The 25,274-nt window shown below is 38.1% G+C and overlaps 1 protein-coding gene across 3 annotated transcripts in view; it reads right to left on the bottom strand.

Moving 5' to 3' along the window:
• Positions 1-25,274, bottom strand: part of LOC117465832 (protocadherin-9) — a 274,265-nt gene that overhangs the window by 185,320 nt on the left and 63,671 nt on the right. For all 3 annotated transcript variants that reach the window (XM_034108877.2, XM_034108886.2, XM_034108895.1), the window contains exon 3: positions 19,166-19,267. In XM_034108877.2, coding sequence (XP_033964768.1) covers positions 19,166-19,267 — 102 coding nt within the window. The remainder of the gene's footprint in view (positions 1-19,165; positions 19,268-25,274) is intronic.

The following is a 25,274-nucleotide window of genomic DNA, read 5'->3' as shown; positions in this document are numbered from 1 at the left end:
GCAGAAGACACTACACTACCCAGAATCCCCAGCTATCGTTTGGACTACACCATGTGCTCTTGACAAACCCCGTGATAGTCCTCAAGCTCTGTGATTGGAGAGTGTGCTCCGAGGGTTAAGCCGATTCTCGAACAGCACTTGAAATGGGATGGAACCACGGCAGACTGTCCAAAACTGGATTTGAACGGGTCCACCGCGTCCCCCCTCCCCCACCCCGTCCCCAGAACTACACATGCTGGCTATTCTGTTTCGCAACATGTTCTCTATGGCACGTCTCTACTGGGAGTTGTAGTTTTAAAAGACGTTTTCGTATTTCCCATAATAAGAAGTTGCCAGTATTAAACTGTGTACATCCCTGGAGGTTTAGGGGATAGGAAACACTCACATTTAAAACATATAATTAATAAATGGGTGAAAATGGCTTGTGCCCATTATGGGCAGTATTAATATATATACCCACATGCCAGCTAAGGTCAGAAGAGCTTTATTTAACAGCTGGTCTTATGTGTGTGACCCCTGTGATAACATTACATTACATTAATTGATAAGCCTGAAACATGCACTTGTCAAGGTTCAGAGGCACATTTTGCAAATATGGCAGTAGCCATCGATCAGCTTAAGATAAGATATACTTTATTGATCCCAAGTTGGAACATTTGCGTTACATCAGCATGTGTAACAGTTAAATATGCAGTTGTGTTTATTTGAAAATCATTTAGTATAATCACATAAATTCTGTGTTTTATATTCAACAATTCTGTGTTCTTTATTTATTGATTGTTCAATACCTGACAAGGCCGGAGATGAAATATCTACATACATCTTATACGAGTATAATACATTATGTATAATATCAGTTAAAATAAGTGCTTCAACATAGTCAACATTGCTGGAGGTATGCACAAATATTGATAGATGTCTTGTAATGCACTATTGAGGAACCTGCAACCCAAGTTTTTCATTCAGTGCAGAACTACACCAAAGTTGTGTAGGCCTATATGATATGTCAATAAACCTTAGAAAATCTTGAAATCTTGAAAGGGATGTGCAAAATAGTCATTACATACAGTCTTTACTGAACTATTAGTAGAGAATAACGAGTAATGAATATACTTTATAGGGATCGTATTAATATCTAATAATAAAAATATTGAAATTCAATAACATGCTTTAACCACCAGGTGTCCCTTTATATCAGCTGTGCACCTTTATGGTGTAAATACAGCCTATCTACCAATTGGATCAAATATAAAAGTGAGCCGAATTAGTGTTGATACTGCAAGGAGACGTATTGTGTGAAAAGAAATGTAAGATGTTGTTTAATGGCTGATATATTTATGATCCACGTCACGTTTTCAGTTCCTCATGTTTGTCTTCTCATCAGGGCTCTATAAATACAGAACTACGGCAGATATGTAATATGTAATGCAGCCGAACCGTGTATTACAATGCCGTTATGTGATGACTTTCAAAGAGAAAAGCAAGCACACTCGGAATAAGGTATTATTATTATTTTGGTCTGTTTCCGGTATTTGTTAATGACGATGTGCTCTGAGATGTGAGACTGGAATTGCACAGGGGGGAAATAACGTAGGCTATCTTTAGATGCGGATTTTGTTAAACTAATATGTTTAGGCTGTGGACCAACACTATACATTGACGGGGAAGGGGGTAGCAATAAAGATAACACCATTAAACAGTTACACAACATAACAGAAATAATATCGATAGCAGCGTCCCTAGCAACCACCTTGGTAACAATGAAAACGTCGCGATTTCCTGAAGTAATCTTCGTAATAACTAGCAAACTAAAGATCATGTACATCCACTGCACACATAATCTGAAATAACAACTCATATTTCTCGCATCAAATGACATCAAAACGCATTTTAATGGCCAAACTAACTTTAAAATAGGCATTTTCTACCGAGAATAAAACGAAGTTCGGCCATGTTTTCTTTTTCTGCAGGGAGAAATTTGAAGATCACGTGACATAGACGCCAGTCATCGGAATGAATGGTGAAAAAAACGGGGTTTGTCAAACAGAGCACATGGTGTAGGCCAAACGATAGCTGGGGATTCTGGGTAGTGTAGTGTCTTCTGCCATCCTTTACTCAGAAAACATATTTGTTTCTCCGAATCGAATGGGAAAAATACAAAAGCATTGCACACAATTTAAACCAATCAATGTTGTGTAATTAACAAGGATAATCTGGTGTTTTTTAGTCGATGAGTAGTGCAGATATCACTGTAAAATCAATCGACAGTAAGAGGAGTACTTACTTCCGGGTGTAAAATTCTCCTTTATCCAATGGGAATGGATGCTCACATTGCCTTTAAGGGCAGCCGGCATAAACGAATGCCGTGCTTCCATGAGCGTCAAATCCCGACGCAGATGGGAATACATTGCAATCAGTTGAAAGCTATTTGCGTCCCTTTATGACGCTGAAGGAGCCTAGGAGCGTCACAATTGGACGCCACGGACACTGACCAAACGTCGCTATTGGACGCTTAGGGAGTGAGAGTGTGTTGGTTTTATTGCGTAGCACTGTTGGAGTAGCCTGTGACCTAAGGGGGGGGGTAGGACACGTTCGATTCCTGTTTTGAATAGTGTGTGCCGTCGATGGGTGTCATTCCATTTCAAAGTCCTTTTTGACGCTCTGTGTAAACTTCGCACACTGCCACTCCAACATCCAATCACAGAGGTTGAGGACTGATCACGGGTTTGTCAAGCTAAGCACATGGTGTAGTCCCAAACGATAGCTGAGGATTCTGGGTAGTGTAGTGTCTTCGGCCATCCTAAAACTCCGAATCGAAGGTGGAAAATAGAAAAGCATTGCACACAATTCAAACCAATCAATGTTGTGTAATTAACAAGGATAATCTGGTGTTTTTTAGTCGATGAGTAGTGCAGATATCACTGTAAAATCAATCGACAGTAAGGAAAATACTTACTTCCGGGTGTACAATTCTCCGTTATCCAATGGACGCTCGTAATACAATAGAGGGGACATGATCATTATCTTTTAAATAATGTTAACTAAAGGAAACAATCTATTTGACACGGCTGAAGCTCTGGCCTTCCTTAAAAACTAACTAATTTAATAAAAATCACAGTTGTAGGCTATTACACACAATGCAGTTTTTTGAGAACAAAAATTCGTAACTAATGTAATTTTCACATTCTGACGAAAAATAAAAATGATTATGAATACAAATAAAATAAAAGAAGCCTCCCGTGAGTTACTACAAGCTATAAAGTAGATTTAAAAAACGTTTTATAGAATAAAAGCTCACTGCGGGACGTTGTAGAAATGCGTGTGTGCACCACGACAAAGGAGCCTCATTCACTATACATTGGGGTTGTTTGCGTGGTGCAGACACGTAAATGTAACAAAGTTCGTGACTCCACCACGCATTGTGGTGTTAAGGAGTCGTGGTGGAGTCACGCATTCTGGTGAGATCAGGTTGGTTTTCTTTTAGCTCAATGTACTTCATGGTCAGTTCGGTGCTACGGCAACACAGAAACCACAACAATGGAGCGGTTCATCGATTTTACTTTGAGCTTGGCCTTAAAGGTGGGGTAGGTAAGTTTCAGAAACCGGCTCGAGATACACTTTTTGTTATATTCCATGGAATGCTCTTAACATCCCGATAGCAATGAATATCTTGAGTGCTTTGACAAAAAATCCATAAAAAAATGTTATCTGTAGAAGCCGTAATACTGTAAAAAGTACAACCAATCCGATTGGATGAGATGGGTCTGGCTGCAGACCGCAGCAAGGAGGCGGATCGTATAGGGGCAGATCGTATAGTGAACGACGGGAGCCGGCTCTCGCCCGCGAACGAGCCGTTTTTTGTTTTGTTTTTGCGGAGGGATCTAGATCGGCATGAAGGCACATTATGCAATGTGCAATGTGGACATTATCCCGCTTATTCACTCCTATACGATCCCCTCCTTGCTGCGGTCTGCAGCCAGACTCTATTGGATTGGATGGCCTACCTGCCTGTCAGCCTTCCATCGGGGCACAAACTTATCTCGTGCCCTCATTGGTCATGTGCGCGTTCGTGTGTGTTGGAGGAGGGGCTCTATAAGGAGGTGGCAGATTTTCTCCGGTTGTGTATTTTCAAATTCTAGCGATCTCGAGCCGGTTTCTCAAACTTACCTACCCCACCTTTAAATATAAAGATATAACATCAGTGATTGGCAATAGGTACGGGTTTCACATAAGTGAAAGACACCTCAAGAGAACACTCAGAGCGAGCGGACATGCACGTCCCTCTGAGCTGAATTATTGACAGATTCGAATTTCGCAGATCAATAACGTTGTAAAAATACAAACAACATGACTTTACAATCATAGCAAGGTAGACAACGAGCTACAGAGTCGTTTTTATCAGAACAGTTCGATACGCGCCGTCATCCAAGCTAAACATCAAGAATTGGTCACAATATACAGCTTGAGGAGGGAGATGAGTGCTTGGGGACCGTCTACAAACTGCAACGGGGTTTCGCAAAAGTTTTTTTTGTGTTCAAAGTTTTTTTTTCTCCTCCATGTCCCCTAGGGGGCGCCGTAGTTTAGCATCAAGGAAGGCACATTCTTTGATTAAAATAAGCAGCAAACCTAAATAACTTAAACAACTCTCTTTTTCTGTAACTGTAGTTTAATCACCCATCTTGTTATATTCAGTAGGCCTATGCAGTATGAGTACCTAACAACTGTAATAATTTTTCTTTTCAAATTAATATATTTTTTGTGTGAGTCTAAAAAGGTTAAGAGGTATTAATAACAACCCGACTACGACTTTTAATTTGAACACATCATGATAATCATTTAACATCAAGGACGTGTGATGTGCTTAATATTATGGCTGTATAATTTCAAAGTGTAAAATAATATTTATCTTAAACTTGCTTCAACACTGCAAGCTTTGCATCACCCTGTTTGTGAAAATGTTTCACAAGTAATTTAATTTATGTACGTATTTACTTCTTAATGTTTGGTTTCCTCAAGACAGGTCATTAATAAAGCATTTTATCTCCAAATGTAAAGAGATGGATGATAAAATAAACTTATTTTTTTGTTTAGCAAAGTGTGCCAGAGATCTTGTTCTCAAACCAGTTTCACTGTTACACAAAGGTAAATATCGCTGTTTATGAAGTTTCTTCTGAACTAAAGGACATGCTTATGACAACTGCCCTTCAAACAGTAATATTGATTGAAAATCGGTGAAAAGTGTGAACATTGAACCACTAACACAAATGGATTAGACCCAACAGCCAGCTGGGATGATTTATCACAAACCTGAGAAATATATTTCCTAGCTTAAGGTAAGAAGTCCACATAAGTACTTTTCTTTTTTCAATGATAGTTCTTGATTTAAAGGATGGACCGAGCTGGATTGACTTCAATTAGACGATCGTCGTCAGACAAAGTTATTACAATTGGCCTCTTGGGAATGCATTTGTCACAAACTGCATTCAACACAAAAGCCCTGGATAAACTGTGTAATCCAAACATGTCTACCTATAACACAGCCCTGAGATGTTCCACTACAGGGTTAGTAGTGACTATTAAAGTATTTTTATTAAATTCCTCTCATTAGGATTTTAACAGTGCAATGAGTATGTATTGCATGTTGTATCTTTTCCTTTTGGGCAGCGGAGAGTAGATGATAAAATGAAATGGCATGGTAATAGCATTTCAGTGTTTTGAATAACATTGAGTGGACAATCTTTATGAGATTTTGGAGTTGGCCTTGCAATTGATTGTTCCAAAATCCAATCAAACAAGATTATAGTTGGATAGCAATCTTTCAAATACCCCATCAATTCATCAATCAAATTGTATCATTCCCTATCCAGTTATGTTTTTGCTACATGACATTCTTTCTACTACCAAAATATGATCAACTGGTATAACCATAAACTGGTATTTAAGTAATAAGAAGGAAAGGGTATATTCGGTTGCATTCAGAAAGACAATTTCCCAAAAAATAAGTATAACAAATCAAACCCTTTTTTATTACTCCTTTTTTAAAATCTATCTAAGGCAAATGAATCCAAAAAGCTACGAATTACCACCAGACAAGTATTCCAAGCCCTAATACTGTAGCTGCCATATCAGGGATCAAAACACTTTTTTTTAGTAAACTTTCCAGACGTGAGGGGTGCAGAACAGCGGCAGGTGTCAAAATGATATTGCAGAGAACCTTAATCAAACGTAAAAACGCAGGGGTTGTCTGCTAGATCCGGCAGAACGGTAACAGAATTACATCAAACTAGCAATGTATTCCAAAATGAAAGATGCAGACACACTTGCACACATACTGTATATATGTTCACATAATTAAACACTATGCACTTACTCAACATTAAAGTTAACACACCATAGACTGGTCCTGTTAAAAGCTAAATAAAGTCCATGTTATTTACTGTATGAGAACATGTTCCTTAAGAAAATACTTGTACTATACTAAAGCCCAAGCCAGCATTTGTTGATCCTGCCAAACTTTTTCCTACTAAAGGTGTGAAATGTGCAAATCATGCTTTTATGTACTGTATTTTTGCACAGTTGCAATGATTAAATTGATGTTGATAGAGAACAGGAAATTATTTCAGAAGGGATTACAGCATAAAGGCAAGATGGCTCAAAGAAAATACTCGTTGGTGTTTGATTCTGGTGTAAAATGTCAACATAATAAAACAATTAGCAAATCAAGTTAAATGTGTTCCCTTACTGTGTCCCTCCTCCTAGTATATCCTTATCTTGTTTTTATGTAGATAAATTGGCTTTATAACTTTAATTAAAACACTATCAACATTAAATGGAAGTCTTATCCCACTTGCTAATGTTGATATAAGTGGTGACCATTGTTGCTTTTAAAGTAATGAGTGCTGTTCATGTACAGTAGTCTTCACCAAATTAGAGATGTTCCCCACTAAAACTGGAAGTACCTTAAACTCTTCCTGGAGTTTCTGTAAATGTTGCTGTGGTGAAAAGGGCATTTGGGGACTCATGTAGGGAAGTCAGCTTTTTCTGTGATAAATTGGGTTATTGTTAGCTGTTGAATCAGTGCTCCATTAATATTGTTTGCCCCTGGTATCATCGCTATCTGCCAGCAAGTATTAGCATCCAGCTATTATTGCATTTACTCTGCCTTGCAAGTGGCATTTTTACTGCTTGCAGTTCCATGCATGTGTTACAGATTAAGCAGATAATCTAATCAGAATACAATCTGTAAGGATTTATCTGTTTTGACGGCTCAAGGTTAGAACTGCCATGCGAAGACTGTTCAAGGGTGGTAAAATATAAATTACATTTTATAAATTCACCCCCCTCCCTGAGATTGGTACTTGAACTAAACACACTCAAAGAGATTACTTCAAAGACAGTATTCCTGCAGGAAAAAAACGAATTAACATATTGGAAACAATAACCCCTCTAAACCAAAACAATGAGCAACCATACAAAAGACCCTATTTTCATGGAAATTATTCTGGGGAAGTAAGGTGTTGCCGTATGAGAAAGACTATCTCCCCTCAAGCATTGGGGGCTACAATTCACAGTGTGTCAATATATTTGATTCAGTTTGATTGTCTTTGTCTCTATATTCAGAGGTGCTGGGTGTTGTGAACTCTGCAATTTCTATTTTACAGTAAACCTTTAACATTGCAGTGGATTCTCTTTTTTCAGACCTTCTAGTCTCGATGGTATGGTTTAGAAGATTTTTTTAAAAACAAAACATTTATTTTCTTGAACAAGGCCATCAATGCTGAAAGGGTGCATACTAGGATTACCAAGTAAAGGGTATTCAGTCAATTTCAATTCTAAAGTAGGTCATGACAACATACACTAGGATTAGGAAAATCCATATGAAATGATTATGTTATGAGATTGTCATCTGTATTGAAGTAACCATATTTTTTGTAAGGTATTTATACTTCCAATTTACTGTAAAATAAAAAAAAGGGAAACAAACCGGAATTACAAGACAATTGGTTTGGTTGAGAGGCTTTAGGGACTATAATAAAAGATCATTCATCAGCGCTTCAGGCATTCTTGTTATCTTGTGACCTAAAATCTTTGGTTTATTTGCATAACAGATTAAAGAAATCAATATTATAAACAAGTCTAGTGAGGAGTTCATCTCAGAAAGTCCCGTACTAGTAGAGTAGTTACATTGTTTGTTCTTAGTTCACTCCTAGAAACCGTTGTCATTAAAGTGGAAAAGGGATTCCATTGCACCAACTACCACTCTGTTTACTCATTAACTATATTGTTTTAGTAGAAAAATAAAAAAATACATTCAAAAAAATGTTTTGAACGATAACTCTTTCCACCCGCACATGTACATAGCCCCCAGGAAAGAAAAATGGGCATGAATCAAAATCCCTGATGCATAATCCTTCAAATAGAAAATCCACTTCAAAGTCTTATTTCATCAATCCAAGACTCGTATGTTCACGCCTGCATCACTACAGTCGGGCCCCTTAGGTACTAGTTTTAGGGTCAATGTGCTGATAAAACCAGCTAATGATGCCTTCAAAGACCACTAGGTCTATAGAGGCTGACCACAGGAGATTCAACTTTTTATTTCTATATTTATAAATATATATGAGCCCATTTATTTATTAATTTAACCTCACGCACCTTAGCTTAATTCTTTACCCTTTTCATTTAATATTCATCACAGAACTCTGTGCAAATTGGGAGTTGATTTTGTTTGGCAGGTCTCAGGGTTCGGCTGAAGATTACAGATAGTTGAAGCTGATTTTTGATCTAGCTGCATATATTAATGTGAATGTTTATATGAGAGAGGGCCCATGTGATTAGGTATTGAAATGGCTTTATGCACAAAAAACATAAAAACACAAGATGAATATAATTCCTTATTATATCCCCAAATAGATTCCTGCCCCTCCGGTAAAGCACTGATACAAAATGCCACTGCTCTGAGACTCCATTTGTTAAGAGCTGCCTGTGTTGAATATACTGCTTATTCCTGAGCTCTAAAATAACAATAACCCATGCAAGTCGGGGGAGTTCCTGACAGTTTCTATCAATGCATAGCATATTATCTACCTCAGATGTCTTTCAGGGGAATATTTAGGAATTGAAATGAACTTGTATCTTGTCCCAAACTAATGTTCTAGTGAAATATTGGGGGGGAAAGAATGATGACTTTCAATCAATACCCTTTGCCTGAGTACACTTGGAAGCAGTACATTTACAAAAGATTCAAAATGACCACATTAGCGTTATTGCACCTTGTTTATTAATATCTTTATACAAACCAAATACATGTTGTGTTGTTTTGCTCTGTGTGTCAGGATGCAGTATAGCTGACATGCACTTAGCAAAAATAAACTGCAACTACACCAGAGCATAATGGTTAAATTGGTGAACTGAACCCTATAGCTATAGGCTCATTGTACTCACTCTTTTATTATTATTATTATTATTATTATATAGACAGCAGGAGAAGACTGTGGTTAACTAATAATGCATCATCATTTATATGGTCGACTATTATAATACATAAAATATTTACTCAGGAGAATAGAGCGTACATGTGGTCAAGGACAAGTCTCATATTCCAGCCTGATTATGCTGCTTAATATTTGATGGTAACAACGAGAACTCTGCAGAACAAATGCTTAATATGACCTTAACAATAAAACCAATTCCTGATTGATTCTGCTTCGCAATTGATGTTTCACTGTCAGAGAAATGTTTTACAAAAGTTGTACATGTCAAATTCCTGAAAAATCCCCCAACACACTCTGGACTATTTCTAACATGTTGCCTGCACATATCAATAAATGTTGATATACCGATAATTAAACTGCATGGGTTCTTAGCACTGGGCAACAGATCAAAAGCTCTGCAGCAACTCGTCACCTCATTAATAAAGATAAGATGACTTTCCACTACCAAAATTAAAAAGGCCTACATAGACTTTTTTGAGAAAATGCTGAGTAGTATAATTTATTATTTGTGGTATGTTTTATTTCAACATACATGTCAAGGTATCAGTGTTACAATATTATTTCCTATATTAAAATGACTAAATTATCTTCTATCTATCTATCTTCATTCTAATTTAACGATATCAACTTCAACAACTCTTACAAATGGCTGCAGTCTTTATCAAATCCTAACTTTATTAAACATTTTGAAATGTCCTGATAAATTGACGGATTAAATTCTTCCCTATGGGGTTCAGGGAAATCTCCAACCTAGTAGCCTCGTGCTCCCTTTCAGAATCGAGTGGATCATCTCAAAAGTACATTGTGATCAAGTGAAATATAAAAAGTCTAGAATTACATTAAGTGACATTTTAGAGACACATGTTTATTCTTCATCACCGAAAGCAGCAAAGTGTATGAAGAAAATTGTAATAATGTGGAGCGGAGATGCTGCTGCTGTTGGGGGTTAGATAGCTGAGACAGACACACATGAGCACAAAGATAACATGCTTATGAAACAAAAATCCCAAACTCTTCTAGTGAATGATTTATCCAACTCTGTTAATATTCTCTACCCATGTTGCGTCTTCTCAGAGGCTAAACAGTCATCCCCTCAAATGATGTTCCATTGTGAGCCACATTAGCAGCTTTAAACTCCCTGTCACTCTGCAGCAGCCTCATGCTGTGCACCTTGGGAAATACAGTACGTGCAATTTATCATGGGAAATCATCCTCAAAAACATAAAAAAGCATCAACAGGGAATGGGAAGAACATCCCTTTCTCACTACTGCAGCAGTTGTTGTTAGTCGTTAGTGTTTGAGTTGCTCACTGTAACCCATGTTGTAACACTAACAACCAAATAAAAAAATCTATTTATTGATCTATTTATTTTGTAATGGGAATTGGTTTCTGAGAGACACCTCAAATGTGCACATACAGTACAATACCACCGCTTGGTGAAAACTGTATTTTCACATAAAGGCACTAGTTGTTTCTATGAATTGTGGTGTTGACTTCAGCAGAACAAAATATACCTAACTCTAACATACAGTTTTGTGTGTAATATGTTTGTTTTTCAAATTGTAATTCCCGACTGGGCATTTTGTTGTGACAACACACTGATGTTCTCTCTGCAGTTAGTTAAAAAAAACAATGAGTAAAGGTGGAAAATGAGGTTGAACGCACATATTTCCCCAAAGAGTACCCTCCAATTCTCCGTTTCTTGTTTCCACAGCTCCAATTAACAGTTTTTGAACCAATTAGTAAATCAAGCCTTGCCTGACACAAAACCCATGGGGTTATATGTGTCAAGAACCAGTGCTTGAGGTGAAGTTAGCTAAATAAGCATGGATATCAGATGGGAATAATTGGGGCGATGCAGTTAAATGTTGAATGTGTTTTTATTCCCTTTTGACTGTTATTATACACAACTAATTCTAAATACCCAGAGGTAAAACAAGATTTACAAATCATTTCCAGTCAATGTTTTCTTGAAATTATACCATAAATCCTATGTGCATATAGTTTGAAATGCATTCCTGAGTGTTTCCTATAAAATAAAAAACACTAGTATGTGGAGCAGTTTACCTCTCGTGCTTTGTCCTCCACACTCTCTCCCAGATTCATCTCCTCTTAAGCATCCTCTTAGGATAATGAGGTGTATAGCTCTAGATATGACAGGAGTATCAATCTGAGTTGCACAGACAACCTACAGGCCTTCCCGTAAGCCAACATGTTTATTAGAATGCCAGGGATAACAAATGACTTAACATGCGTCCCTCTTTAATAACCCTGTACACCTACAAGATAACAATAACAGCGATGCCACACTGAGTGCTTCTTAATTCAATTAAAAAAGCATAGACGATGAGCATGCCGTGTAAAAAGAGGTCCTTGAGACAGAGATAAAAATTCACAGCCGAACATTTCTGTAAGAGATGCCAGATGGACATTTCTTGTGCTTAAAGGGGAGTCTAATTCAGAACCAGTAGCGTTTCATTTCAGTAAAAAAAAATGTTTTCACAGGACAGGACATGTTTTACTTGTCATGTAAAACATATGTAGAAAATGTATAGCTAAGAGTCTTTGGTCCGTTCTCTAAGTGGTTTGCTCAATTATCTCCTGTATATGTTGCTGAATGCATACTTAATGAGATGGGAGTTATAATCATTCAGATGACATGTTACTGTGCTGTTAATGACTTGTGTTCTTTGTTGTATTTGACCTATTATTCTCTATGGATGTTGAATTACTGTACATAACTGACTTTCAATACAACTCAGAGTCATGCCACCTGCAGAGGTTTTCGGATGACTCTGCAGTGGTAGGGTGTATAAGGGATGGACGGGAGGAGGAGTACAGAGCTGGAGGAAATCATCTGCTTCTGAATGTGGCCAAGACCAGAGAGATGGTCATTGATTTCAGGAGGAATAGGACGTCTCCTCCTCTGCCCCTGTGCATTCTAGGAGAGGATGTGGCTGTTGTGGAGGACTACAAGTACCTGGGATTGCACATAGACAATGGGCTGAACTGGAGGATCAACACTGACGCTGTGTACAAGAAGGGGATGACACAGATATGTTCTGAAACTCAACAACTGTTTCTCAAAGCTTATTTTAGGATGCCTGATCTAATGACACCTTTCAGCTGCAGTTGCAGGCTATACATTCCTAAATGAATTGGCTGAGACACAGAGGGTAAAACAAGTCTGCAACTATTATGCAGTAAAGGTCACTGATAATTAGGACACTAATTAATATGTGACCCTGCTGTCTGGCGGGCCGGCTGTCTACCTGCACCATGTTAATCATTTGAATGTATACAAAGTATTCTCTCCTCCTCTCTCTCTTTGTCATACACATGTCACACCCATATGGGGAGAGAGTGAGGAAAGAGAGAGAAATACAATACAGTGGCTACACACAGCAAAAGAAGATTTTCATACACGATTGTGTGACTTAAAGAGACTCAAAGACATCATGCTATTTCTAGATTATTTTTCTCACATGTTCTCCTCTGCTCCCGCCTCACTCTCTCCATGTTGTATTCACAGAAGCATATCCCTATCCAAGAACCTGGCACTCTCACTAATGTTCCTCCTTGTCAGAGACAAAGGGATTTTAAGACTCGAGGATTTGGCAGGCTCTACCACTTGCAGGCAATATTTCAACCCATCCATCTAGCTAGGATAATAGAGTGTCCTTGCCTTTCAACGCCTGGAGGAGTGACCAGTTATCACAAGCCACCAGCTCCGTTTGTTAATAAAACAGGGGATGGGTTGAAGAGGAGGATACAAAGAAACATGGAAGCAAAGCTAGAGGAGAAATGGGTGCAGTTTTTCTGACCGACACATTGCGAAGGTGAAGTTGATCACGGTCAGCGGTCAGTTAGCAAGCTGGCAGGTGTTCTCTTTTAACATCTTAGCTGTGGATTGTGTGAAGATAAATGTAGCCCCATCAAATCTCTCTTCCGACCATGGTGAGGGGAGGAGAAGTGAGGAGATGAGAAGAATTGGAGTGGAGAGGTGGGGCACAGAGTGTTAGGCAGATCTAGCTAATGGCTAAACTGACCTTCAGAGAAAGTCGAACAGTAAGAAGAGTAAGTAGTGTGTCATACAAAGCCACTGCGGCTAAATCCAGGTCGTTGCCATTACTCTTGACTTCACTCCTGCCTTATGATTTTAGTCAGGGAGCTTGGTTTCCTCTCTTTGATGAAAAGGTATCCTTAATAATGAAATGTATAATTGTGTTTAAGTACCACCAGTTTAAAATATATGATATTAATGTTATAATAATGCTTGCACTACTAAGTCCTGACATTTAGCAAGTTTTCATTTTAATCACCACATTATCTGCTGTCTTATTGGCCCCTGGTGCAATATCATTTCATAAAAAGGTCTTTAGTGCCCAGTCAGTCCGAACACAGGTTTACAATAAAGCAGTATTATTAAAAAAACGTATCACATGTATGTGTGGCCTACCCAGCTGCTGAGAGAGAACAGTGAAAGCATTGAAGGATCAAACACTACATCTGTCTGTCTCCAGTAACTACCACAATACATAAATCTGTCGGAGCAAGAGTGTGTGAGTCCGCCTTCATGGATTGCATTGATTGCTCAGTGTGTGTTCGTCAACTTGAATCATCCATGTAATATAAGAGGCAACGTAGATCATGAGGGGAAGGGCGAGAGGACGAGGGAGGCTGTGACTCAGTGGGTTAGTGCGTTGATCTTCGGATCAGGGCCCACTGGTTCCATCCCCGTTGCAGTCAGCATGTCGTTGTGTCCCTGGGCAAGACACTTCACCCCAAATTGCTGCTGTGGGGATTACCGAAAGTATTGAATGTATGTAAGTCGCTTTGGATAAAACATATAGCGTATAACAAGTGACATGTAATGTAATGTAATGAGTATAACACATAACAAAAAGGAAATGGTGTGTGGTTTTTGTGTTTGAGTTGCAGCACAGGGGGAAATTAAAGGATACAAAAAAAATAGTGCGATGCTATAGCGTGTATAATTTAGAAAGTGATCAATGTAAACACATTTAACTTTCCCTAGGCAAAAACTATTATAAAAAAAATATTTTAGCAAGCTTGTGCCTCACCATAACAGGAAATGACTGTAATGTTTTTCATTACATAGAGAGCATCAGTGTTTAAAAAGCATGAAAGCTGACTCAAGCATAGTGTATAGCGACAGAATCATTGTGAGTTTTAGGATAGAGCAGAACTGGTTTCATATAAAATAATATCACCCCCCCTCTGCTATCTGGTTTTATCATATGTTTTACTCTGCGACATAATCTCGGGAAAACACACACACAATGACAACTGCACTTTTCTTTGGATCGCTGTTGAATCTCAACGTTAAAGTTTTCCCGTCAACAAAGCCTGTAAAACATGCAGCAGCTTACAAATCTGGACAAAAAAGCTTTGTTGCAGAAAATCACATTCGTGTACAAAGGCTGCCGGGTCTGGAATGGCGATTTATTTTATACTTCATTCACAGAAGGCCATTCAAAATGTTAAAAAAGGCGTGTTGCATACTGAGCTGCAAGGCACCAATCTGAGTAAGGGACATGTCTTGGTATAAAGAAACACAAAACAACGTTTTCTGAAAGATCCACTGTTGGTAAATAAAAAATATCATGTGACAATCTGTTTTCTTTCATTTATTGTTAATCATTTTATTATAGGACTTCAAACTGGTTTTAATTATAACTTTTATTTTTCTAAATAGTAACAGTTATTGGTAAAGATCAAAATAATTAGCTGGGAAAAAAACATCACAAAAACTAAATGCTGCAACTACTTCTGGTTCCAAAGCTTCATATCCGAATCCCAATGGACATGACAACTATTTTTAAGAAATCACAACACAAGGAAGCCTGTCAAACCAAACTCTATGACTAATACAGGCCCTATGTGCCTTTATTAGCAAGATGCTAAATGTAGATATGTGATGAAGCAAATATGGCCTTTTAGCATTTGACACATTGACCTTTAATTATGTTAAACACTAGAAAACATGTCCATAATGCATAAGATGTTCCTTTTCAAACTGACAACATCATACTGGTTTCCCATTTAGTTGCATTGTATTGCATGATAATGCCCACACTTGGCCAAACTTTTGAAACACCATAGTTGCACTTCTTTATGTTGCTTATTTTGTTAAAAATAAAACAGCAGAATGGTTTGACACACAAATCTAAATCTGACACAAATCTAAATCTGAAATTCCTGTAAGAAAATATATTTTTTGAAATGTGGCTTATTCACTGCAGTGAAGTTTTAAATGTGTTTAGTAGGAAGTTGTATTACTAGCTTTTTACTGGTATTACTTACTTATAACATTTCCAAACCCCATTACATCTCCTATGGTAAATGGACTGTACTTATATGGCGCACTATCAGGTCTTTCAAAAGCGATTTACATACTACGAGTCATTCATCCATTCACAGTTTATTCATGGAGAGCAGTACCACATGCTCTATCATTCATACACATTCACACACCCTGGCTATCGGGCACAATCAGGGTTAAGGACACATCGACATGTTGTCGTTGTTCTCTGCACAGGCTGGGATCGAACCCACAACCTTCTAGTTATATGACTTAAGACTCCAGCAAAGTGTAAAGTAATTATATATTTCCCTCTAAACTAAAATACCTGCTTTAGTCCTGAAAAGGCCGAACATTAATAATTGTTAAGGTCACACTTCCAGTATTACAAACTGTTGATTGTTTATTAGCAACTTGTTAAAAAAAGGGGCATACCAAAAAACGACTTGCAACATGCTATGAAAATAGAATAGAGCGTTGTTAAAGTGCATCTGTGCCCCTTGAAACCAAAAGTCGGTCACGTGTTCACATCTGCCTTACTTTTTTTAACACAAAATAGATTGTAATTGTATTTGACATTGTGAATAAAAAACCGGAATGTCATGTATCACAGTTTATTTTATTGGCATACAGAAAATCCTCGTGGGCATAGAGCTTTAATTGTTTTGGATCCGCCGCACGCCAATAATTGTATACATTTGGAAACTCCAGTGTTCCAGACACTGTTAATAAATATACATGGCAGTACATATATTGATCTCTGCAAGTCTGGGGACCACAGAGTGAAAAACTCACAATACATCAGTGGGTCATAGTCCACAAGGTGACTTTTTCCAGTGTCTTAATGTATTCATCCTGACGCAAAACAAATGCTCTGGGGGATACAATCTGTTGTGTTTACATGGTAAACTTCTGTTCCAATTCACACGATTTTGCATAAGATAAAACAATTAATGAAAGGAAGGTGTGGACTCAGACCAGAATCATTTCAGCCAGCTGTGCCTTTTCGCGTAAGATCTTTAAACACCCCCTCCCTCACCATACAACAACTCCCTGATGCAATTTGAATGACAGAGGAAAGGAAAATTATCGAACGGCAATACAATGAAGCTGTCTGGTAACTTAATAGGGCAGCTGAGTTGGGGCACTGTGGCCATCTTGCTTTGAGGCGATAATGAGAGTCATCATTCCCTCTTGGGGTAGAAGAAAGGGGCCTCCTCTGTGGTATTGGTGTGTGAGCATGTTCGTGTATGTGTGTGAGTGCCCACATGCATGTGTTTGTCTTTGAGCTTCTTTAGTCCAGGGAGGCCCAATAAGCAAACAGCAAAGAGCTTTAACGAAGCCGGGGAGATCTAGCGTTGAATGCAGCTTGGGAAAGATCTCTGTGTAATGGTGCTCATTAAATCAGGCCAAAGTCTAAATATTGACTTTGTAAGCTTGCTGGAGACAAAAAACATAGACCGTCCCATATATCATATTACAGCCCCTTTAACCATTTATATTGGGGAATATGTGTCAGACTTATAAAATAAAGTTGTCTCAGTAAAGCTAAATAAAAGAAAGGAACTTTCTGATATCAAGCGGTGTTACCAACGCACTGCAAATATACACTTTAAATGTTTATTTAAATTACAAGTGGGGTTTACATGTTCAGGAAATCGCACAAATTCAGGAACAATGTCTACAAGCAGCTTTGTGGGGAGTTCCTATTGGACACCTGGGACATGTACAGTACATGTTGTGCTGCTCCATCTCTAGGCCTTCAATAAACATTCTGATATATTGTCTAGGACTGGAGGGATAAATAAAGCAGAGATCAGAGTGAGAAAGAAAGAGAGGCTTAGGACATCAGTTTTCCAACACTGTATAAGAGGCTTATTGCAGAGTAACAATACGGTATGATTGTGCAGCCCTGGCATTCACTTTTTGTCCAATATACGTAAAGTTGTAAGTTTAACATAGTTAAACATGGCGTGAGGACAGTATATGTGATTGTGTGGAGGGGCAGGAGAATATGGCAGACAGAGGTGAAAAGGCATTGAGTGCTCACAGCCATGGGCTGATTAAACAAGGGATGGGGTATTCAAACATGGCAGTCGATTCATTTCAAATAAATCTGCTCAGCAAGCACATGTACATTAGAGTCTTTCTCTAGGTCTGTGTACATGTAGACCAGCCGAACTTAAGGGAGTTTGGGGAGGAAGGACCTCACTTACATGTGTTTACATTGAGTCTATACCTCTGTATTGTTAGCATTTGCATTCTGCTCATGGTGGACCCACGGGAGCACAACAGGTGATGAATGATTAATGCGGTGAAATCTGAGACTACAACTAATGAGAATATAACTACAAGACAATGATTTGGAAAGGCGGTCGTTATTAAACAGTTTTCTGTTTATGCCATTATTAAACAACACAACTATATCAAATCTAAAATACCCTCACTCTGTTAAATGTGTTTTTACATCTTTAAGATAAAATAATATGAGAGGTTAAGGATATTAGCCCTTATGTATTCTATATGTCACAATCCCTCAGCTGTAGTTTACACAACAAAACATGGGGGCGGCAGAACTATAAAAAAATACTTAATATGCAGAGACAAACATGGCTGAAACAGAAAGGCTCTATTGACAACACCCTACTACTGTCAATACCGCTATGCATTTACAAATGTCTGAGCAAAAACATTAAACTCAGACAGATAAATCTCAAAAAGTTGGATAGATGGATTGCAATAGATTAAACACTGTCATTCCATCAAAATGAAAGGGCAAAAATACAACTAGGTATTGTTTACAAATGAAGCACAATATGGTGAGACTGCTAGTTTAAGAAACCCTCCCAGTGTTGATATAGTGGATAACAGAGAGTAAGAAAAACTGACATCATTAAGATTCATCAGTGTGCAAGCAAAGCAACACAGGCAAACCTCCTTCAAACCCCAGATGACTATCAAGCAGTGTGTTTTCTAAGCATGATGTAATGAGACAAATACGCATTACTCAAGTAAAAATGGCATGAATATTAGCATCACATTAGGCCTCGTATTTAATGATGTTGTAAGTACAATACGTCACAGTAACTAAGAGCCAGAATTTAAACAAAAAACACATGGAGAAAGCAGAGCATGTTTCAGTGCAGTGTACAGAAGCATGCCTTAGCATATGGAGTCATAAATAAGTAAATTATACTGAATCTAACAAATTATAATTGAGCTTAACATGCCATTGCGTGGCGTGGTGAAATAAAATGACTGTAAAACATAATTGAGTTTAAGTAAAGACTTGTGTAAAGTGAACTATGGTGATATTTTGGTGAAAATGGGACGATTTGTACTCACTAAAGGGGTGCAAGGAGTCCAATATTCAGGGTTCAGCTCGGCTCGCGGACGGAGGTCCAGATACTCAGGGTTCAGTTCAGTTCGGGCACGAGTTAATGTTCCCTTTATAGAAGATTGAAAAAAAGTCTGTTAGAATTGCTTGTTTAGCTTTGGTTTGTTAAAAAAGGCTCATCAGTTTTAAGAGCTCACAAACCAAATATATGTCACTCCGTAGTAAAGGAAAGTAAATATATTACAATGTTAAATGCTTTTTATTTGAAATCATCGTTTGTTTTACTGCCCTCAAATAAGGTTGACTCTACTGTCTTTACTGTCTTTTCAATGAATAAAGATAAACCATTAGCAACAAATCATTATCAATAATGACTATTCACAGCAGAGCAATAAAAACAAACCCATTCAACATTCCCCAACACATTTCCAAGGAGAATTCCTGTAAAATGAAAAAGCAAATTATATTTCAAATGAGGTAAGAATCCACTTTTCCATTGCTGAGGCCCCATGGCCTAAGTGACAGGCCAGTAGACTGAATCTGCTGGGCCCCATGAGGTCTATGATGTATACTGTAATTATCTGCTGATTCTCAAAATGGCTGTGTGTAATGAGGCTATGCTGCATGAAGCCCCAGGCATAAATCACTGTATTTAACTGACTTCCGGATGACCAACAACAACACAGAGCAGAAAGAAGAGAAGGAATGGGTTATTTCGCAGCAGCACGATATAGCATCCAACGTGTGCTTATCAGCAAAGGCCACATTGTTCGCCAAACTTGCTTACTTAAGACACTTTTCTCCTAAATATAGTCGACTCACTTGCACTTTCTCTTAGCTTTTTATCTGTTTACAGCTTGGCTTCCAATATATTAGCAGCTTTATTTAGATATGCAACACAGGTGGAGACTTTTTATTGATGCTGTGTTAGGCTCAGCTATGTTGAATGGCAATGTGCCAATCACTCTGTCAGACTGTCTGCTGTCATTGGCATGAAACTGTTTCCATCGTCTGACTCACAAACATAAACAAATAAACAGCTACTCACACATTTTGAATATGAACGATATAAAAAAATAATTCTATGTTCACAGGCTCAGTTTACTTTTACTTATTAGGATTATACTGTACTATATTGAAAGGATGGTCGACAGTTGTGTACAATCTAACAAGATACAACAGTATAATCAAGGTCAAATTGTTCATTCTTTGGTTTAACATTATTGTCAACCAAGGAGGAGTTTATTGCTTTGTATCTTACTGTACCTTACATATTTGCTTAATGAAATAATAGAGGTTAGTTCTGGAACTTTGATTAGGAAATCCAAACAGCCCTGTAGTGAACTTTTTTTAATTGTAAAAAAACAATTGAGCACCAACACCATGACAAAATCGTGTGAATGCAATTTAATCCTTGTTTCTTTGTTTAAGTTGCTATTATTCTGGTGGGGAACGGAGTTGTGTTGATTTAAAGCTGGTGTTACTTTAACTTCAAGTGTTAAATTCTAACATTTATATAATATGTGCTAAGACAACTTTTCTCACAACAGTTTCCCCACACAAATCCTTCCAATTATTGGTAAAAGATGAGTAAAATAGGTAAAGGAAAAGGTGTAGAGTAATTCTCAGAACCCTTATCTCATTATATACATGTACATCTTCGTAATATATTCTACTTGTCTGTCACTCTAATTAATGGCAGTCCTTCTCCGTAAATTGCTCAGAATGCAAGATTATTTATTACTACCCACCATTTATCACCAGCGGGATAAGTGACAGAAAGTGGGGAAGTGAGAGTTTGTAACATTATAATTGATCATTTTTCAGTCTACAACATCAGAGTGATCCTGTTAAATCCTTGGTTGCAGTATGTGAAACCGTCAAGATGATAACAAAAATAAGTTGCATTATAAAACTTAGATTGACTTAGTGCTGACAGTGACATGAGAGCTTACTATACTCTCCATTAGCTGAAATGGCAAAAGTAGAACTTTTGGATTGAAATGCTACCGCAAAGATACATAAATAAAGTAATTGTAGCCCAAACAAATACGTTTATATTTGATATACTGCTTCCCATGCTGCCTCCTCATTTACCTGAAATCAACATTAGAATTGATATTTCATTTGAAATGTAACCAAGATATTAGCCTGACACAGATATAATGTAAAGTTCTATCCAAGACAAACTGATAAATTGTTGCGTAGGTGATTTGGTCGTTTGGGGGTGAAATTGATTTAGTTTCTAATGTAATTGAAGCAATAGAGAGGCTGAAGGGACTGCTTATGATGGCATGACTGATGGAGAGTCACACATCGAAAGTACTCTAGAAATGTACTGTGCCTTTGAGGGGACAGTTGCATTACAAATGGAAAGCAAAATGAGAACAAAATTAAACCAGAAACTCATCATAATGCAGTCTCAGCAGCCTGCGGCAACGGACTTTTGTTGTTTTGTAGCACTAGGCTTGTTGCTCATCCATGCAAGGGTGGAATAGGGTTGAGAAATTCATTTTCAGATGGTGTGGGAGGGACTGGCATCCATCATGACCAGTTGCAACACAACAGCCGGACAAAACCCCACTCCCAAAAATAAACTGATCTGTTCTGAAGATGCAGCTTCATGACTGTGAATATGGCAACCTATACTCGTGTGGGAGGATAGAAAGTAACACATTTGCCTACTATATTGTTCATGTCCCAGAAAAACAGTAGCTCAATTCAACAAGAGGTCAAATTATAATAGAAAAAGACCCGGTGGTGGACCCGTAGTGGAGGGCGGAGATAGGAGGCATCCACCAGCCATTTCCTGACATCTTCAGAGGGTGCTGACACTTCTACGTTTCTCATTTCACACCTGCTAGTGCACAATCTTTGCTGGATGACAGTGCCTAATTTATGAATAAATAAATAATAAATACAAAAATACATTTCAATTTTTTTGGACAAGACCTGTTACAAGAAAATCTTTTATACCTGCCTCACATGTGCAAGGTTAGCATTAAATAAGCAATAGACTATTCTTTTACAGGGATAGCACACATGGATAGACAATGTTTTTCATGTCTAAGGGCAATTTAGCATTTGCAGTTAAGCTAAACTGCTAGTCATTAAAGTGTGGTAGGAAAGTGGAGCACGTGAAATGTACACTAATTCAAACACAGAATCACAGTGCTGTGAATTTACAGTTCTAATCATCATGCCACCTTCCTACGTACTGCGCCCGATCCTTTGAAATCAAACATAGTACATTTCATAGTGATTCATCACATAAAAAATGACAAATAAAACTCTTCACAACCATGTGGCATTGTCAGCAAAAAGCTCAGTCATGTGCCATTGTGAAATTAGAGCCCTGGGTGTTTTTGCAAAATGCAGTCTAGTGTTTACCTCTGTGTGTAAAACATGTTTTCATGAGATCTACATGTTGTTCGTATAGAGCGCAAATGCACTCACTGTCAGCTGCTTTGGACAACCCGTCTTGTGAATTAAAGTATACCTTAAGTATAGTAATGGTTCTATTGATAAGCCAAAGTAAATGAACTTCTACGATGAACGTAAAAAGCTATGTGTAACAGCATAGTCCAGATGCTCCATGGGACTTTAAAGCTACTCTGTTGAACTTGTCTGTATTCTAGGGACTGAGAAGATGAGTTTCATTAGGGGGATAAAACACACTTTAATCAGCTTTACCATTAGTGTAGCCCTGCCAAGCCCTCCCAGACACAGCAGACCTTTAGCTCTGTTTAATTACCTTAGAGATACCACTGTATGCACTCTTCCTTGACATCACAGGACAACATTCGTTTCTCTACAAGTGTTGTGTATGTAACGAAAGAACATGATGTTTATCTTGTGACTGGTGGTTAGACTCCGGAGGGAAAAACAATGCTGTGTTATGTGGATGACTCATCTCAGCTCTTTGATCATTATCTATTTACTTAGCTATTCATTTATTTGTTAAGCAACTAATCACATCAATATATTAACACAATTAGTAAGTTATGATGTAAAATCTTAATTACTTTGTTTTTCATTAAATTCATTTCAGGTTTGCGATTATAAAACGGTAGTACGGAGAGAATACTGAGTAGAGTCTTCTGACAAAGTGATGTACACCAAAGACCATATTCCACTTATAGTAGTGTTAATAGTTAACACTTAAAGCACAGTAAAATGAATCACAGCATCATCTGACTTGTCTCTGAACATTGCCCAACATGGGTTCATATATTAAGGCAATAACTGCCTAGTGCTGGCGGGCTGTCTCCTTCACAGCAGTCAGCTGACTTACACCAGAGCCTTGGTAATACCAAATGAGCCCATAAAGAGGTCCTGTGTGGGGGAATCTTCGTTTGGACATCTGATGGATATCAGCTGAGGAGTATTTTCTCTTATTATAGAATTAAATAACTAGTTGATCCGAAATAATTCGATGTTGCTGTTCTGTTTGGTGTTTTTACATTTTGACCTAAAAAAGAAATGAAAAGAATGTACAACAGATGTTCAGTGGAGGATTGTGTAGTTTGAATGGAAGCAAAGGAAAAGTGCTCAATGCAAACTAAAATGAAATGCAGGGGAAGGAAATTGGTGATGATTAGTAAATGAGAGCGCACAAGAGGGTGCTACTAACTTATTTATATTAAGCTGTTGAGATGGCTGGGTGAGAACATCTCTGATTATTATTATTTGATCTGCAAAGCTATGCTGCGCTTGGCCTTTCCTTTGGTGGCGGCATTAAACTTTATGTTTATGGGTCCCAGTGTTAAGCCCATTTCCACGCTCCCCATTCCACACACTAAGTATTGACATTTCATTTAAGTTGACGACAGTGAGGAGGGTATTTTATGACAGAAATGTAATGGAAATGCAGCGCGTATAGCTGTAAAAAATATCACCCGATCACGAGGACATCTTTGCATCGTTGCAGAGTTAAGAGGGTATGCATGATGCACCTCTGCTTTGTTGAGAAAGAACAAAGAGAGAGGAATTAATCTCAGGCCTCCGCCCCTCCACTCCCGCTGCTGCATTAAAACACATACAATGAGAATATTCTCTAATGAAAAGCCTACACAGTGGATGTGTGTGTGCCTTCAAAAAAATATATAATGTTTGATATGATAATTAATAACACAAGTTGAAAAGTGCCCCTGCTACATGTAAATTAGCACAGACAGCATGTCTAAAGTGTGTTTGGAGACGGGGAAAAAATAAATGTAATACTGTGGAATGTTAACATGGTTATTCAATGAAGGTGCTTTGTGAGCGAATGGAAAACAAATTAGGTTAAAGTCTTTTGACAAGATAAATAAAGCCGTGATCAATTAAGTGGTTGAAAAAGACGGCCATCCAGCACTCAATAGGGGCAGTCTTGCTGTTACAGTTCCATTCTTGAGCCACAGAGAAGCATTGATTCCCCCTGGCACCCTGTCCTTGTCATTACAGTCGATGCCGAGGCCAGCCCAAACCATTCTCAACCACCGCTAATGGCTTCAAGGAATTCAGCCGGGCTTGTGGGAGAATTCTAATAAGCAGATGTTATGAATTAAGGAGGGCAGGGACGTGAAGTCAGAATGCTGCAGGTCATCCAGAGAACACCGCAGATGCAGTAACAAACCAATTCCCCGTCATTACTGCACAGTCGGATGTTCTTCTGTTCTAAGATGCTGGGATCAGATTGAGGTAACAGAGATGTCAGATATGCTGAGGAAACAAGTTGCAATAGTTATAATTGGATAACAATTGAACAAACATTGCATCTGTTTTAAGCTGTTTATTAAAAACCATGTGACTTGACCATGTCAAGTTCAGTGAGAAAAGTTGTTGTTCTCTTTTTTTCACCCTTCCCCTTCGTTTATTCTGTAAGAGACCCTTTCAACCTCATAGTGCAGGAATGCATCTCACTGGGGTCTTGTCTGTGCTTCTGGCCTCAGAATACTGCTACCAAGGGAGTTTTCCCAAAGGAGTCATGTACAAAAGGAGAAGAAAGTTGTTGCAGAGCAGCACTTTTCCCTGTGATCAGCATGGTTTTTAGTGGTCAGTCTGTTGTGTACTTTCCTGACCTTCCTTTTCCTTAACAGACAGTACTTCTTGCTCTCTCCTCCAGGGAGAACCGTA

The sequence above is a fragment of the Pseudochaenichthys georgianus genome, chromosome 3 (assembly GCF_902827115.2).
Source record: "Pseudochaenichthys georgianus chromosome 3, fPseGeo1.2, whole genome shotgun sequence".
Taxonomy (NCBI): domain Eukaryota; kingdom Metazoa; phylum Chordata; class Actinopteri; order Perciformes; family Channichthyidae; genus Pseudochaenichthys; species Pseudochaenichthys georgianus.
This window is presented reverse-complemented; position numbering and strand designations above follow the sequence as displayed.